The sequence below is a fragment of the Dendropsophus ebraccatus genome, chromosome 6, assembly GCF_027789765.1.
Source record: "Dendropsophus ebraccatus isolate aDenEbr1 chromosome 6, aDenEbr1.pat, whole genome shotgun sequence".
Lineage (NCBI taxonomy): Eukaryota > Metazoa > Chordata > Amphibia > Anura > Hylidae > Dendropsophus > Dendropsophus ebraccatus.
In genome coordinates this window covers 152,462,479-152,481,624 of record NC_091459.1, presented here as the reverse complement: position 1 = coordinate 152,481,624, position 19,146 = coordinate 152,462,479, and the positions used below count along the sequence as shown (strand labels likewise).

At 53.4% G+C, this 19,146-nt stretch overlaps 1 protein-coding gene across 1 annotated transcript in view; it reads right to left on the bottom strand.

The window, feature by feature from the left end:
• Window positions 1-1,789: 1,789 nt before the first annotated feature.
• EIF2B4 (eukaryotic translation initiation factor 2B subunit delta) overlaps window positions 1,790-19,146 on the bottom strand; it is a 42,194-nt gene continuing 24,837 nt past the window's right edge. The window contains exons 6-10 of the mRNA XM_069974363.1: window positions 8,348-8,439; window positions 7,009-7,123; window positions 6,844-6,920; window positions 4,131-4,247; window positions 1,790-1,805 (exon numbers count right to left, since the gene is read on the bottom strand). Coding sequence (XP_069830464.1) covers window positions 1,790-1,805; window positions 4,131-4,247; window positions 6,844-6,920; window positions 7,009-7,123; window positions 8,348-8,439 — 417 coding nt within the window. The remainder of the gene's footprint in view (window positions 1,806-4,130; window positions 4,248-6,843; window positions 6,921-7,008; window positions 7,124-8,347; window positions 8,440-19,146) is intronic.

Below are 19,146 nucleotides of genomic sequence, written 5' to 3'. Positions count from 1 at the left end.
AAACCTCTCACCTTTAACCCTATGTCCAACTACCTCACGGAATACAAACAACTTATCTCAGCAGGCCACACCACAGGGGTCCTGTGCAAACAAGAATTCTACTTCCTTAAAATAGCGAAACAGCGGGTTCAGTGATGTTATTACCTCCCCAAAGTCCACAAACCCCACTTAAACCTCCTGGCAGACCTATCATCTCAGGTATAAACTCCCTTACTAGTAACTTAGCACAATATGTGGACACACATCTCCAGAAACATGTCAGATCTCTCATCTCATATACTTGTGACACTTCCTATTCCATGGAGAGACAAGTACATCTTCCTTACCATGGAGAGACAAGTACATCTTCCTTACCATGGAGAGACAAGTACATCTTCCTTACCATGGAGAGACAAGTACATCTTCCTTACCATGGAGAGACAAGTACATGTTCCTTACCATGGAGAGACAAGTACATCTTCCTTACCATGGAGAGACAAGTACATGTTCCTTACCATGGAGAGACAAGTACATCTTCCTTACCATGGATATCTCCTCACCGGTATCCATCACAGTTTGGGCATCAGGGCAGTTTCTCATTTCCTCCTAAACGACACCACCATGCCCTCCATTCAAGCCCAATACATTCTGGATTGCATAGATTTCATCCTCAAACACAATTTCTTCCAATTTGACAGTCACATCTATAAACAGGAACATGGTACCGCGATGGGCAGTAAATTTGCGCCAAGCTACGCAAATCTCTTCGTAGGCCTATTTGAAAAAGAAATACTATTTGAACATCATCTTTTCAATAAATGCGTCTCATACCAATGTTACATAGATGACATATTCATCATTTGGAAGAATTCGTAAAAGACATCAATAAAAACTCCTGGGGCCTTGAATTCACCCACAACATATTCATGGACAATGCAGAATTCTTGGACATCATTGTGTTCCATCAGGAGAACAAGATCCTCACCAAAACCTACTTCAAAGCAGTTGATGGGAATAGTTATTTACATTTCAAAAGCGGCCATTATAAGAAATGGATCACCAACATCCCCTATGGGCAATCTAGACGCATACGCCGCAACTGCTCAAACACAAAGGACTACACCAAACAAAGCAAAATTCTTACTCAAAGATTTCGCGCTAAACAATATCCACTGTCTCTAGAGCCAAATCCCTCGGCCAACAAGTGTCTTCAACCAGGCAGGAAAACAAAACCCGACGGCCCTGAAGAGTTCGGTCTCAACTTCATTACCACCTTCTCATCTGATTACAAATCCATTAGATCCATTCTTACAAAACATTGGACAATCCTGAAACCTGATCCTTATCTCAAGGATATCCTTCCTGACCGACCATCTGTCACCTACAGCTTCTTCTCTAAAAAACATCCTGGCTCCCAGCAAACTTCCCAAAGCTAACCCTGTCAGCGCCATCCGCTCCACGTCCATTCTGAACAACCAGGCCGGGAGTTATAAATGTGGCAGCAAAACCTGCAAATGCGGTCTCAATACTAAAGACAGATCCATAAGCTTGAATCTAATGTTACAGGTGAGCGTTTTTCCGTTAAATCCCGTATGAACTGCGCCTCCTCCTTCGTTATATACCTTCTGGATGCCAATGTGGGACACAATATGTTGGGCGCACTACTCAGCAGTTACGCAGCAGAATCAACCAACATAGGGTTAATGTAGAAAAAAGCTTTGTCCTGCATAGTGTCTCCAGACACGCAACGCACACGCTCCAGCTTCACCCCTCACTCCATCACACCCATTGAACATATCCCTATGGGTGGTCAGAGATTCCAGAGCCTGAGAAAAAGGGAACATTTCTGGATATTTCAATTAAAAACACCCATTCCCCAGGGTTTAAACCAATACATTGAGAATGTGTATTAATCCATTACATTACTGGCATCTCTGTTACAAAGGATATTGAGCTCTATATTTAGATATTCACTTGTGCGTACTCATGTATCCATCCGGGGGCGCACCTATGCGTATACCTATTTATATATATATATATGCATGTATTCGGTTATCTAGGCATTTAATTATATAGTTTTTAGGCATATTATGGTCCTTTTAGCTTCAGGTATATCAATATATATATACCTTTATTTATATTTACTACTCTTTATATATCTATGTTGTGTTCCCTTTGCAGGTATATACTTCTATGAATCATGATGTATTCCGCTATTATTTAGCTTCTAGACGCTACTCGTATCTATGTCCTCATTATCTCACTCTTTGCTACCTTCTCTCCCTTCATCCGTGCAGCAGCCCCGGGCCCCTCCACTCCTATTGGCCATTTGGACGTTTTCCTTTTCAGCTATTGGATTCCTATTGTCACGTGTCCCCACTAGCTCTGACAGCTATCTGCGAGATGTGGTGTCTGCCGACATGGGTCTCCGGTCTAATCATAACATATAATCCCAACAGATTCTGACATACATTACCGCTTTACTATCATTCTATTTACCCAGCCCAATGACGATTCTGTAGCCGCCCGGCTTAACCGCATCTCCATTATTCCCCAGCGTTCATTGGCCACTGCGCGGACACTCCCCTACAGACTATTGGTCGCCTCGGGTCACATGACTCCTGTCATCCTAGACAGCGTAATCCCCCATTGGCTGCCATACGGACACTCCTCCATCTGCCATTGGTCTTCTCTGGTCACATGACCACTGTCAGCCCTGATAGCGGCCCGAGATTTATATCATTCTTTGCGCTGCCTAAGCAGATCTGATGATCCTTCTATCCATATCATATAGTGGCTATCCGCTCCCCAGACTATACAATCACCAGTATCCATATGATCACTATACAGTCCCATCCCGCAGTCTCTCTCAGCTAGTGGGCGTGATTGGCGCCTTTTAGGTATTTACACCTTGTTGTTCCCACCTGTACCATGTACCATCTGATGGAGAGAGCCTAGTACTCTTGAAACGCGTAATATGTGCATTATCTACTAAAGGTTCTACTCCTGAACGCTGGTTATCATTCGGGTACGGCTGCTTCCAGTCCAGTACACGGCCTCTTAGATCATCATATACCCTCTGTATGGCTACTGCAGCGCTATCCCATCAGCCATTATACTAATAGTCCCAATGGAATACGAGCACTAAGCTGAGGACGAGGAGCGGGGGGCTTGTAGGATTTTATTTGGAGATTGGGCGACATCAGCGCTGCTTATCTCAGCCATATCCTGATACTATAGGATATAGGAGAAGCATACCATATCCATCTGTAAGGCGTTTGTTACACCACATAATCGCACATTTTACTAGGTATCTAAATAAAAGTTATGGTTCAGAATTTAGATCTTCATAGTGATTGATAAGTTTCTGTTTTTGTACTGATACACATAGCATGAAGATCTGGGGCGACCCTCGTGTTTGATCTAGGAATGAAACTCAGTGCCGATTGGATGAGATGCACCTTAAGCACCCAGGATCGGCTTTAGTTTCACGTGTATCTCTTAAGCCGGCAGAGAAAACCCCCGTCCTGCATACTTACCTCTGCGCACTCTCCTCCTCCCCCCAACCTGCACACTTACCCCTCCGCACTCACCTCCCCCCCATCCTGCACACTTACCCCTCCGCACTCTCTTCCCCCCCATCCTGCACACTTACCCCTCCGCACTCACCTCCCCCCCATCCTGCACACTTACCTCTGCGCACTCTCCTCCTCCCCCCAACCTGCACACTTACCCCTCCGCACTCACCTCCCCCCCATCCTGCACACTTACCCCTCCGCACTCTCTTCCCCCCCATCCTGCACACTTACCCCTCCGCACTCACCTCCCCCCCATCCTGCACACTTACCCCTCCGCACTCACCTCCCCCCCCTCCTGCACACTTACCCCTCCGCACTCACCTCCCCCCCATCCTGCACACTTACCCCTCCGCACTCACCTCCCCCCCATCCTGCACACTTACCCCTCCGCACTCACCTCCCCCCCCCATCCTGCACACTTACCCCTCCGCACTCACCCCCCCCATCCTGCACACTTACCCCTCCGCACTCACCTCCCCCCCATCCTGCACACTTACCCCTCCGCACTCACCTCCCCCCCATCCTGCACACTTACCCCTCCGCACTCACCTCCCCCCCATCCTGCACACTTACCCCTCCGCACTCACCTCCTCCTCCCCCTTCTGCCGGCTGATGTTAGAGATTTCCTTCTTTATATACTTGATAGCATTTCCCATACTGGCTGATAGAGGGCGACACTGAGTCAGGAAACTGCAGCAGAAAGAAAACTCACAATTCTTATCCTGCCCAAGTATCATCACCCCCATCATCCTATACATGTATCATCACCCCCATCATCCTATACATGTATCATCACCCCCATCATCCTGCACATGTATCATCACCCCCATCATCCTGCACATGTATCATCACCCCCATCATCCTGCCCAAGTATCATCACCCCCATCATCCTGCACATGTATCATCACCCTCATCATCCTGCACATGTATCATCACCCTCATCATCCTGCCCAAGTATCATCACCCCCATCATCCTGCACATGTATCATCACCCCCATCATCCTATACATGTATCATCACCCCCATCATCCTGCACATGTATCATCACCCCCATCATCCTATACACGTATCATCACCCTCATCATCCTATACACGTATCATCACCCCCATCATCCTGCACATGTATCATCACCCCCATCATCCTGCACATGTATCATCACCCCCATCATCCTATACATGTATCATCACCCCCATCATCCTGCACATGTATCATCACCCCCATCATCCTGCACATGTATCATCATCCCCATCATCCTGCACATGTATCATCACCCTCATCATCCTGCACATGTATCATCACCCCCATCATCCTGCACACGTATCATCACCCCCATCATCCTGCACATGTATCATCATCCCCATCATCCTGCACATGTATCATCACCCTCATCATCCTGCACATGTATCATCATCCCCATCATCCTGCACACGTATCATCACCCCCATCATCCTGCACATGTATCTTCACCCTCATCATCCTGCACATGTATCATCATCCCCATCATCCTGCACATGTATCATCACCCTCATCATCCTGCACATGTATCATCACCCTCATCATCCTGCACATGTATCATCACCCTCATCATCCTGCACATGTATCATCACCCTCATCATCCTGCACATGTATCATCATCCCCATCATCCTGCACATGTATCATCACCCTCATCATCCTGCACATGTATCATCACCCTCATCATCCTGCACACGTATCATCACCCTCATCATCCTGCACACGTATCATCACCCTCATCATCCTGCACACGTATCATCACCCCCATCATCCTGCACACGTATCATCACCCCCATCATCCTGCACACGTATCATCACCCCCATCATCCTGCACATGTATCATCACCCTCATCATCCTGCACATGTATCATCACCCTCATCATCCTGCACATGTATCATCACCCTCATCATCCTGCACATGTATCATCACCCTCATCATCCTGCACATGTATCATCATCCCCATCATCCTGCACATGTATCATCACCCTCATCATCCTGCACATGTATCATCACCCTCATCATCCTGCACACGTATCATCACCCTCATCATCCTGCACACGTATCATCACCCTCATCATCCTGCACACGTATCATCACCCCCATCATCCTGCACACGTATCATCACCCCCATCATCCTGCACACGTATCATCACCCCCATCATCCTGCACACGTATCATCACCCCCATCATCCTGCACATGTATCATCACCCCCATCATCCTGCACATGTATCATCACCCCCATCATCCTGCACACGTATCATCACCCCCATCATCCTGCACATGTATCATCACCCATCATCCTGCACATGTATCATCACCTCCATCATCCTGCACATGTATCATCACCCATCATCCTGCACATGTATCATCACCCCCATCATCCTATACACGTATCATCACCCCCATCATCCTGCACATGTATCACCCTCATCATCCTGCACATGTATCTTCACCCCCATCATCCTGCACATGTATCATCACCCCCATCATCCTATACACGTATCATCACCCCCATCATCCTGCACATGTATCATCATCCCCATCATCCTGCACACGTATCATCACCCCCATCATCCTGCACATGTATCATCACTCATCACCCTGCACATGTATCATCACCCCCATCATCCTATACATGTATCATCACCCTCATCATCCTGCACATGTATCATCACCCCCATCATCCTGCACACGTATCATCACCCCCATCATCCTGCACATGTATCATCACCCCCATCATCCTGCACATGTATCATCACCCTCATCATCCTATACATGTATCATCACCCCCATCATCCTGCACATGTATCTTCACCCCCATCATCCTGCACATGTATCATCACCCCCATCATCCTGCACATGTATCATCACCCTCATCATCCTATACATGTATCATCACCCCCATCATCCTGCACATGTATCTTCACCCCCATCATCCTGCACATGTATCTTCACCCCCATCATCCTGCACACGTATCATCACCCCCATCATCCTGCACATGTATCTTCACCCCCATCATCCTGCACATGTATCTTCACCCCCATCATCCTGCACATGTATCATCACCCTCATCATCCTATACATGTATCATCACCCCCATCATCCTGCACATGTATCTTCACCCCCATCATCCTGCACATGTATCTTCACCCCCATCATCCTGCACACGTATCATCACCCTCATCATCCTGCACATGTATCTTCACCCCCATCATCCTGCACACGTATCATCACCCTCATCATCCTCCCCTCCCCCCAGGACCCCTCACCTGATGGCGGGCTTTAGTCTGTTGACCAGGTCACGTGACAGCTCCTCATTGGGCGGAGTGCTATAGTCCCGGATCACCTGTGGGCAGGAATCTCATCAGCAGGTGTTGGGGGTGGGGCTTTGTGGTGGGGGTGGGGCTTAGTGTCTCGGGTGGGAGTGTTCTTACCTGTTTGAAGCAGTGTAATAAGGCGATGCAGCGGGAGTTGGAGCCGGTGATGATGCCCTGTGAGTACTGGAGTCCAAGCCGCACCACCGCCGGGTGTATTCCAGAGTGAGGGATGCTGGGAGACAAGGGGGCGGGTCAGAAAGAGAGCGAGGGATGCTGGATGACAAGGGGGCGGGTCATAAGGGGAGCGAGGGATGCTGGGAGACAAGGGGGCAGGTCAGAAGGGGAGCGAGGGATGCTGGGAGACAAGGGGGCGGGTCAGAAGGGGAGCGAAGGATGCTGGATGACAAGGGGGTGGGGTCAGAAGGGGAGCGAGGAATGCTGGGAGACAAGGGGACAGGTCAGAAGGGGAGCGAGGGATGCTGGGAGACAAGGGGGCGGGTCAGAAGGGGAGCGAGGGATGCTGGGAGACAAGGGGGCGGGTCAGAAGGGGAGTAAGGGATGCTGGATGACAAGGGGGTGGGGTCAGAAGGGGAGCGAGGGATGCTGGGAGACAAGGGGGCGGGTCAGAAGGGGAGCGAGGGATGCTGGATAACAAGGGAATGGGGTCAGAAGGGGAGTGAGGGATGCTGGGAGACAAGGGGAAGGGTCAGAAGGGGAGCGAGGGATGCTGGGAGACAAGGGGGCGGGTCAGAAGGGGAGCGAAGGATGCTGGATGACAAGGGGGTGGGGTCAGAAGGGGAGCGAGGAATGCTGGGAGACAAGGGGGCGGGTCAGAAGGGGAGCGAAGGATGCTGGATGACAAGGGGGTGGGGTCAGAAGGGGAGCGAGGAATGCTGGGAGACAAGGGGACAGGTCAGAAGGGGAGCGAGGAATGCTGGGAGACAAGGGGACAGGTCAGAAGGGGAGCGAGGGATGCTGGGAGACAAGGGGGCGGGTCAGAAGGGGAGCGAGGGATGCTGGGAGACAAGGGGGCGGGTCAGAAGGGGAGCAAGGGATGCTGGATGACAAGGGGGTGGGGTCAGAAGGGGAGCGAGGGATGCTGGGAGACACGGGGGCGGGTCAGAAGGGGAGCAAGGGATGCTGGATGACAAGGGGGTGGGGTCAGAAGGGGAGCGAGGGATGCTGGATAACAAGGGAATGGGGTCAGAAGGGGAGCGAGGAATGCTGGGAGACAAGGGGGCGGGTCAGAAGGGGAGCGAGGGATGCTGGGAGACAAGGGGGCGGGTCAGAAGGGGAGTGAGGGATGCTGGGAGACAAGGGGGCGGGTCAGAAGGGGAGCGAGGGATGCTGGGAGACAAGGGGGCGGGTCAGAAGGGGAGTGAGGGATGCTGGGAGACAAGGGGGCGGGTCAGAAGGGGAGTGAGGGATGCTGGGAGACACACTGCAGGTGACATACCTCATCTGCTGGGTGAGCGGCATCCGACGACTGTATTGGTGCAGGTGGGAGAACAGGCTGACCTTCGTACCGTAGTCCTGGCGGTAAGGAACCTGCAGACAAAAGCAGAGGTGACAACCAGCACCTGGCTCCTCCAATCACAGCCAGAGGTGACAACCAGCACCTGGCTCCTCCAATCACAGCCAGAGGTGACAACCAGCACCTGGCTCCTCCAATCACAGCCAGAGGTGACAACCAGCACCTGGCTCCTCCAATCACAGCCAGAGGTGACAACCAGCACCTGGCTCCTCCAATCACAGCCAGAGGTGACAACCAGCACCTGGCTCCCCCAATAACACCTGGTGTCTTCTATTGGGCAAAGAGAGTGTAACCTGATGGGTTCATTTCAGAAAATTAAAGTGTCTTATTGATGTAATGAGAAGGAATGTATTATTTTAATGCCTTGTGTGTGTATATATTTATTCGTATGGCTATGTGTGTAGAAGTCATTGTAGTTGTGTGTATGTATACTGTCACACCTATGTCAGCTGTCCGGCCATATACCTGCACAATAGTGTGGACATTGGAGGATACAGTTGTTTGTTGCTATTGTTGTATGGCTGAAAGAACCTTGTAGCTGTAGTTGTGAGACTGGGTCCCCATTGTGCTTGGTAAATATGTACAAGGCCGGAGAAACATCAGATAACTTCCATTCATGGTCATCAGTGGTCTACATAGACATAGAAGCCCATCACCCCCCACCCAAACTTACTATACAGGTCGGGGGTATGTAGCTTCTAGTCAGTCCCAGCTAGGACCATGGATGGAAGGTGCCCAGCACCCTGGAGGTCATCGAGGGGAATGGGTGTATATTAGTGTATAATATACAATGGGGCTCCCCATCTCACTGTGGAAGGAACAACTCTGCATCTGTCCCATCTGTAACTGCAGCTAAGTATTGTTTTCTGTAATAAATCTCCTCTTTTTCTATAAATCTGTGTGGTTATAGCCTTCTGCCACTATTCTCCAAAGTAACCGGTTACATAATGGTGTCAGAAGTGGGATAATAGTGATAGAATTGCTATAACTGTATAATAGAATATAATGTATGTGTTAGCTGAGATGTGTAGTTGTGGGGTAGATGACAAAGCGAGTCCAGTCCCCTGGTGGGTGTGTAGTTCGCGACCCTGGGCACCCAGCACTCGAGGTGGTGACACCATGACAGCGGACAGACCCCAGTCGGCTGGTGGTGCCTTGTTATGTCTCTTGAATGGCAGAAGACGGCAGCAGATGTGGGATGGATCTGTCTGCTGGCGCGAATTGAGAGAGACATACAAGAAAAAGAAGTGAGGCAAGTGGCTGCATGGATGTGGAGATTGTAGGGGGGGAGCAGCTCCTCACCAGGTATTGGCCAATGAGCGGCCGCAGTGCGTTGTTTTATAGGTTTGATGTAACTCATGGTAAGAGTTAGAGAGATGGGAAACCTGTAGTAATGTGTTTGCAAAGAGGATGAGTAGAAGTTGTGTTATTGGCCGGTAAGAATGGATGTTATTGTATTACCGGTATTGGAACGATTAATGTGTAGAAGGTAACAGTGTGATAGTGAGAAGTGTAACTTCCAGCCATATATGACGGCTTGTATATGTCTTTATAATGACGTTGTATGTGTTTTTACACTGCAGAAAAGTCTCTCTCTGTACCTGGGAAAGCAGAGTGAGAAGCAGCTTGTCAGGAAGAAAACAATAGAAGGTGCGGAGCTCACAGGAGGTTTCATCTCATAGTAAGTGATAAATGACAATATGGAGCTCTGCTGCGGCAGGAAGGTTTTCTTTTTGTGACTTCTCTGGAAAGATTAGTTGAGGACTCTCTGTTTGTCATTGGAAGATTTTGTGTCTGAGAGCTATAAACGTAATCTCTGTGCAAAGTGTTGTCCTCTGTCCATTGTTTTAGTGTTTGTGGACCAGTCAGATAGACGATAATCTGAGGACTTCATGGGATTATGTAATCTATGATATAACTAATATGTCTGGGTTTTATTTGCAGGTTCTTGAAGGAGTATTGCTATACAGTATATAGTATGTGTATAACTTGTAATATTGGTAAATGTAAATTGGGGTATAGAAAGAGAAAAATCCACCTGGTGATATTGATTACACTTTGTAAGATTGGAAAAATAACCATGAGTTTTGTTTATTTCCACAGCTGGAGGAAAGTTTTGCCCTAATGAAAAGTTTTGTTTTTTCACAGTTTGGCAGGAAGGACGGACACCGAGAACTTCAACTGTGTGAAAATGCCATCAATTGTCCATTTATATTTTAGGATTTGCACATGAAAGAGACATTTTTTGATATGGTTAACCACAATTCATGAAGCTTTTTAATTTTTTTTTTAAAGGAGCTCCTTGTTTTGTTTTATTTTTACCATTTCTTTTGTGTGAATTGTATGTTATGAATGAATGGGCCCATGTGTGTTTTATGTTTGTACATGTCTGTATTGTTATATGTTTTGTCTGTCTTGTGATACCACAAGAAGGTTAGTAGGCTTTTATGGTCCCAAGGTTGCAGACGACTGACCTGAAGTATGACAGTACAAAGCCCTGGACTAAGGGGGTGGTGACTAATGACATAGAAAGGTGGGATAAGAAAGGGAGAGTGACAGCCCCTTATGTTTGGATATACCAGCCGCCCTTTGTCCCTCCTAAACACCGAAACCCTGAGAGGGAAATAAGATTGAGAAGTCTGAATTGTCTTCAGATGCCTACTTGGTGCTATATAAGTGGGGTATCTGAATGCTGAATTGAATATATTTCACTGAAATTGGTTTTGGGATAAAAAATAATCAATATTGAAGTAATAAACTGAATGAGTTCAGAACGTTCAAGATTGTTTACAAAGAAAACAATAAGGGTGGGTGAATTGTGTTGGGAAAATGCAAATATGTATGGGTAACCATTACTGAGAAAATGCCTGCATTGGATATAGCTATATATGTATGTGTGTATATATATATCTCCAATACAGGATGATGGGTTTGCTTTACATGGGATGCATATTAAAGGATATGTGTGTATACTCTAGATTTGTTTATTCATCCAATAGACTGAAGTCATATACTATATGTTTGGTTTGTATGCTTGAAATGTAAGAATGTTGTTTGACGATAACCATGTTGGTAATGGGATTAGGTAGATCGCCATTGTTACATGTCCTTGCTATCAACAGAAACACTTTCCTGGGCAGAGATTGGATTTGTTGTTTTTTTTTCCTAAGAAAGACATTTGGATTTTTATTTTTGTGTTCTCCATTTGATGAAGGAATGAGCGACCACCATGAAAATATACAGGACTTTATACAGCGTTTACAGAGACTTCGCAAATGACCTTCTGTTCTCATGTGACTGAGTCTAAAGCCGCCATGTTTCCTATCTGCTGGGGATTCAATGATTCATTCCTATTTGGATATTGACCCCTCTTAAAACTCAGCAAGTGCAGAGAGCCTGAAGAGCTGACATCCCGAGATCTACAGTGTCTTCTCTCCAAGGTGCCAAGATGATGCACGAGTGACGGAAGACCATGTACCTGGAACAGCACTGCCAAAGGGGCTCTACAGCCTGCACCTCCAGCCAAACCTGCACCTCCCCCCCCCCCCCCGACCCATCACCAGAGATACAGAGGGGCTCTACAGCCTGCACCTCCAGCCATACCTGCACCCCCCAACCCCCCATCACCAGAGATACAGAGGGGCTCTACAGCCTGCACCTCCAGCCATACCTGCACCTCCCCCGACCCATCACCAGAGATACAGAGGGGCTCTACAGCCTGCACCTCCAGCCATACCTGCACCCCCCCGACCCCTCACCAGAGATACAGAGGGGCTCTACAGCCTGCACCTCCAGCCATACCTGCACCCCCCCCCGACCCCCAATCACCAGAGATACAGAGGGGCTCTACAGCCTGCACCTCCAGCCATACCTGCACCTCCCCGACCCCTCACCAGAGATACAGAGGGGCTCTACAGCCTGCACCTCCAGCCATACCTGCACCTCCCCCCCCTGACCCCTCACCAGAGATACAGAGGGGCTCTACAGCCTGCACCTCCAGCCATACCTGCCCCCCCCCGACCCCCCATCACCAGAGATACAGAGGGGCTCTACAGCCTGCACCTCCAGCCATACCTGCACCTCCCCCCCGACCCATCACCAGAGATACAGAGGGGCTCTACAGCCTGCACCTCCAGCCATACCTGCACCTCCCCCGACCCATCACCAGAGATACAGAGGGGCTCTACAGCCTGCACCTCCAGCCATACCTGCACCCCCCCCCGACCCATCACCAGAGATACAGAGGGGCTCTACAGCCTGCACCTCCAGCCATACCTGCACCCCCCCCCCCCCCCCGACCCATCACCAGAGATACAGAGGGGCTCTACAGCCTGCACCTCCAGCCATACCCCCCCCCCCCCCCGACCCCTCACCAGAGATACAGAGGGGCTCTACAGCCTGCACCTCCAGCCATACCTGCACCCCCCCGACCCATCACCAGAGATACAGAGGGGCTCTACAGCCTGCACCTCCAGCCATACCTGCACCCCCCCCCCCCCCCCGACCATCACCAGAGATACAGAGGGGCTCTACAGCCTGCACCTCCAGCCATACCTGCACCCCGACCCCCCATCACCAGAGATACAGAGGGGCTCTACAGCCTGCACCTCCAGCCATACCTGCACCCCCCGACCCCCCATCACCAGAGATACAGAGGGGCTCTACAGCCTGCACCTCCAGCCATACCTGCACCCCGACCCATCACCAGAGATACAGAGGGGCTCTACAGCCTGCACCTCCAGCCATACCTGCACCCCCCCCCCCGACCCATCACCAGAGATACAGAGGGGCTCTACAGCCTGCACCTCCAGCCATACCTGCACCCCCCCCGACCCATCACCAGAGATACAGAGGGGCTCTACAGCCTGCACCTCCAGCCATACCTGCACCCCCCCGACCCATCACCAGAGATACAGAGGGGCTCTACAGCCTGCACCTCCAGCCATACCTGCACCTCCCCCCCCCCGACCCATCACCAGAGATACAGAGGGGCTCTACAGCCTGCACCTCCAGCCATACCTGCACCTCCCCCCCATCACCAGAGATACAGAGGGGCTCTACAGCCTGCACCTCCAGCCATACCTGCCCCCCCCCCGACCCCCCATCACCAGAGATACAGAGGGGCTCTACAGCCTGCACCTCCAGCCATACCTGCACCCCCCCCCCGACCCCTCACCAGAGATACAGAGGGGCTCTACAGCCTGCACCTCCAGCCATACCTGCACCTCCCCCCCCCCGACCCCCCCATCACCAGAGATACAGAGGGGCTCTACAGCCTGCACCTCCAGCCATACCTGCACCTCCCCCCCGACCCATCACCAGAGATACAGAGGGGCTCTACAGCCTGCACCTCCAGCCATACCTGCACCTCCCCCGACCCATCACCAGAGATACAGAGGGGCTCTACAGCCTGCACCTCCAGCCATACCCCCCCCCCCCGACCCCTCACCAGAGATACAGAGGGGCTCTACAGCCTGCACCTCCAGCCATACCTGCACCTCCCGACCCATCACCAGAGATACAGAGGGGCTCTACAGCCTGCACCTCCAGCCATACCTGCACCCCCCGACCCCCCATCACCAGAGATACAGAGGGGCTCTACAGCCTGCACCTCCAGCCATACCTGCACCCCGACCCATCACCAGAGATACAGAGGGGCTCTACAGCCTGCACCTCCAGCCATACCTGCACCCCCCCCCCATCACCAGAGATACAGAGGGGCTCTACAGCCTGCACCTCCAGCCATACCTGCACCCCCGACCCATCACCAGAGATACAGAGGGGCTCTACAGCCTGCACCTCCAGCCATACCTGCACCCCGACCCCCCATCACCAGAGATACAGAGGGGCTCTACAGCCTGCACCTCCAGCCATACCTGCACCCTCCCCCCCCGACCCCTCACCAGAGATACAGAGGGGCTCTACAGCCTGCACCTCCAGCCATACCTGCACCTCCCCCCCCCCCGACCCATCACCAGAGATACAGAGGGGCTCTACAGCCTGCACCTCCAGCCATACCTGTACCCCCCCCCCCCCGACCCATCACCAGAGATACAGAGGGGCTCTACAGCCTGCACCTCCAGCCATACCTGCACCCCGACCCATCACCAGAGATACAGAGGGGCTCTACAGCCTGCACCTCCAGCCATACCTGCACCTCCCCCCCGACCCCTCACCAGAGATACAGAGGGGCTCTACAGCCTGCACCTCCAGCCATACCTGCCCCCCCCCGATCCCCATCACCAGAGATACAGAGGGGCTCTACAGCCTGCACCTCCAGCCATACCTGCACCTCCCCCCCGACCCATCACCAGAGATACAGAGGGGCTCTACAGCCTGCACCTCCAGCCATACCTGCACCCCCGACCCCTCACCAGAGATACAGAGGGGCTCTACAGCCTGCACCTCCAGCCATACCTGCACCTCCCCCCCGACCCCTCACCAGAGATACAGACGGGCTCTACAGCCTGCACCTCCAGCCATACCTGCACCCCCCCCCCCCCGACCCATCACAGAGATACAGAGGGGCTCTACAGCCTGCACCTCCAGCCATACCTGCACCCCCCCCCCCCGACCCATCACCAGAGATACAGAGGGGCTCTACAGCCTGCACCTCCAGCCATACCCCCCCCCCCCCGACCCCTCACCAGAGATACAGAGGGGCTCTACAGCCTGCACCTCCAGCCATACCTGCACCCCGACCCATCACCAGAGATACAGAGGGGCTCTACAGCCTGCACCTCCAGCCATACCTGCACCCCCCCGACCCCTCACCAGAGATACAGAGGGGCTCTACAGCCTGCACCTCCAGCCATACCTGCACCCCCGACCCCTCACCAGAGATACAGAGGGGCTCTACAGCCTGCACCTCCAGCCATACCTGCACCCCCCCGACCCATCACCAGAGATACAGAGGGGCTCTACAGTCTGCACCTCCAGCCATACCTGCACCCCCCCGACCCATCACCAGAGATACAGAGGGGCTCTACAGCCTGCACCTCCAGCCATACCTGCACCTCCCCCCCCCCGACCCATCACCAGAGATACAGAGGGGCTCTACAGCCTGCACCTCCAGCCATACCTGCACCTCCCCCCCCCCCGACCCCTCACCAGAGATACAGAGGGGCTCTACAGCCTGCACCTCCAGCCATACCTGCACCCCCCGACCCATCACCAGAGATACAGAGGGGCTCTACAGCCTGCACCTCCAGCCATACCTGCACCCCCCAACCCCCCATCACCAGAGATACAGAGGGGCTCTACAGCCTGCACCTCCAGCCATACCTGCACCCCCCCCCCCGACCCATCACCAGAGATACAGAGGGGCTCTACAGCCTGCACCTCCAGCCATACCCCCCCCCCCCGACCCCTCACCAGAGATACAGAGGGGCTCTACAGCCTGCACCTCCAGCCATACCCCCCCCCCCCGACCCATCACCAGAGATACAGAGGGGCTCTACAGCCTGCACCTCCAGCCATACCTGCACCCCGACCCATCACCAGAGATACAGAGGGGCTCTACAGCCTGCACCTCCAGCCATACCTGCACCTCCCGACCCATCACCAGAGATACAGAGGGGCTCTACAGCCTGCACCTCCAGCCATACCTGCACCCCCCGACCCCCCATCACCAGAGATACAGAGGGGCTCTACAGCCTGCACCTCCAGCCATACCTGCACCCCCCCCCCATCACCAGAGATACAGAGGGGCTCTACAGCCTGCACCTCCAGCCATACCTGCACCCCCCCCGACCCCTCACCAGAGATACAGAGGGGCTCTACAGCCTGCACCTCCAGCCATACCTGCACCTCCCCCCCCCGACCCATCACCAGAGATACAGAGGGGCTCTACAGCCTGCACCTCCAGCCATACCTGCACCCCGACCCCCAATCACCAGAGATACAGAGGGGCTCTACAGCCTGCACCTCCAGCCATACCTGCACCTCCCCCGACCCCTCACCAGAGATACAGAGGGGCTCTACAGCCTGCACCTCCAGCCATACCTGCACCCCGACCCCTCACCAGAGATACAGAGGGGCTCTACAGCCTGCACCTCCACCCATACCTGCACCCCCCCCCCGACCCCTCACCAGAGATACAGAGGGGCTCTACAGCCTGCACCTCCAGCCATACCTGCACCCCCCAACCCCCCATCACCAGAGATACAGCGGGGCTCTACAGCCTGCACCTCCAGCCATACCTGCACCCCCCAACCCCCCATCACCAGAGATACAGAGGGGCTCTACAGCCTGCACCTCCAGCCATACCTGCACCCCCCAACCCCTCACCAGAGATACAGAGGGGCTCTACAGCCTGCACCTCCAGCCATACCTGCACCTCCCCCCCATCACCAGAGATACAGAGGGGCTCTACAGCCTGCACCTCCAGCCATACCTGCACCCCCCAACCCCCCATCACCAGAGATACAGAGGGGCTCTACAGCCTGCACCTCCAGCCATACCTGCACCTCCCCCCCGACCCATCACCAGAGATACAGAGGGGCTCTACAGCCTGCACCTCCAGCCATACCTGCACCTCCCCCGACCCATCACCAGAGATACAGAGGGGCTCTACAGCCTGCACCTCCAGCCATACCTGCACCTCCCCCGACCCATCACCAGAGATACAGAGGGGCTCTACAGCCTGCACCTCCAGCCATACCTGCACCCCCCCCCCGACCCCTCACCAGAGATACAGAGGGGCTCTACAGCCTGCACCTCCAGCCATACCTGCACCCCCCCCCCCGACCCATCACCAGAGATACAGAGGGGCTCTACAGCCTGCACCTCCAGCCATACCTGCACCCCGACCCATCACCAGAGATACAGAGGGGCTCTACAGCCTGCACCTCCAGCCATACCTGCACCTCCCCGACCCCTCACCAGAGATACAGAGGGGCTCTACAGCCTGCACCTCCAGCCATACCTGCACCTCCCCCGACCCCTCACCAGAGATACAGAGGGGCTCTACAGCCTGCACCTCCAGCCATACCTGCACCCCCGACCCCTCACCAGAGATACAGAGGGGCTCTACAGCCTGCACCTCCAGCCATACCTGCACCCCCCAACCCCCCATCACCAGAGATACAGAGGGGCTCTACAGCCTGCACCTCCAGCCATACCTGCACCCCCCCCCCCGACCCCTCACCAGAGATACAGAGGGGCTCTACAGCCTGCACCTCCAGCCATACCTGCACCTCCCCCGACCCCTCACCAGAGATACAGAGGGGCTCTACAGCCTGCACCTCCAGCCATACCTGCACCCCCCGACCCCCCATCACCAGAGATACAGAGGGGCTCTACAGCCTGCACCTCCAGCCATACCTGCACCTCCCCCGACCCATCACCAGAGATACAGAGGGGCTCTACAGCCTGCACCTCCAGCCATACCTGCACCTCCCCCGACCCATCACCAGAGATACAGAGGGGCTCTACAGCCTGCACCTCCAGCCATACCTGCACCTCCCCCGACCCATCACCAGAGATACAGAGGGGCTCTACAGCCTGCACCTCCAGCCATACCTGCACCCCCCGACCCCTCACCAGAGATACAGAGGGGCTCTACAGCCTGCACCTCCAGCCATACCTGCACCTCCCCCGACCCATCACCAGAGATACAGAGGGGCTCTACAGCCTGCACCTCCAGCCATACCTGCACCTCCCCCGACCCATCACCAGAGATACAGAGGGGCTCTACAGCCTGCACCTCCAGCCATACCTGCACCTCCCCGACCCCCAATCACCAGAGATACAGAGGGGCTCTACAGCCTGCACCTCCAGCCATACCTGCACCTCCCCCCCCGACCCATCACCAGAGATACAGAGGGGCTCTACAGCCTGCACCTCCAGCCATACCTGCACCCCGACCCATCACCAGAGATACAGAGGGGCTCTACAGCCTGCACCTCCAGCCATACCTGCACCCCCTGATCCATCACCAGAGATACAGAGGGGCTCTACAGCCTGCACCTCCAGCCATACCTGCACCCCCTGATCCATCACCAGAGATACAGAGGGGCTCTACAGCCTGCACCTCCAGCCATACCTGCACCTCCCCCCCCCCCCCCGACCCATCACCAGAGATACAGAGGGGCTCTACAGCCTGCACCTCCAGCCATACCTGCACCCCCCTAATCCATCACCAGAGATACAGAGGGGCTCTACAGCCTGCACCTCCAGCCATACCTGCACCCCCCTAATCCATCACCAGAGATACAGAGGGGCTCTACAGCCTGCACCTCCAGCCATACCTGCACCCCCTGATCCATCACCAGAGATACATAGGGGAGGGGAGGGGAGGAATGAGACAGACTTCTGAATATGTAGAGTGGGGGCAGATGCCTACTGAGGGTCTGTCCTTTGGCCAACCATGGAAGTAGTGACGTTACCTGAGCAATAGGCCCCTGTGGCGAGCGCACAATAATCCCCTTGCTTCCCTGCACCTGAGATCGGGGTCTAAGAAGATCAGAAGAAAGAAAATTCCCACCAGAATGGATATTGTATTTTGTATCACTGGACATTTGATTATTCTTTTTGTTTTTAAGCCTCAGCTGTGACCGCACTAGTTTCTGTTTGTAGCAACCGACCAATGTAAGAGAAAATAGGAAGTGAGCAATCACATGGTTAAATGAGGATGATATCAGAAGAACGTGTAAATGGCGTCACATATAATGTCTATAACTTCCTTACATCACATCAATAAGACAAGGGGTGGAGTGTAA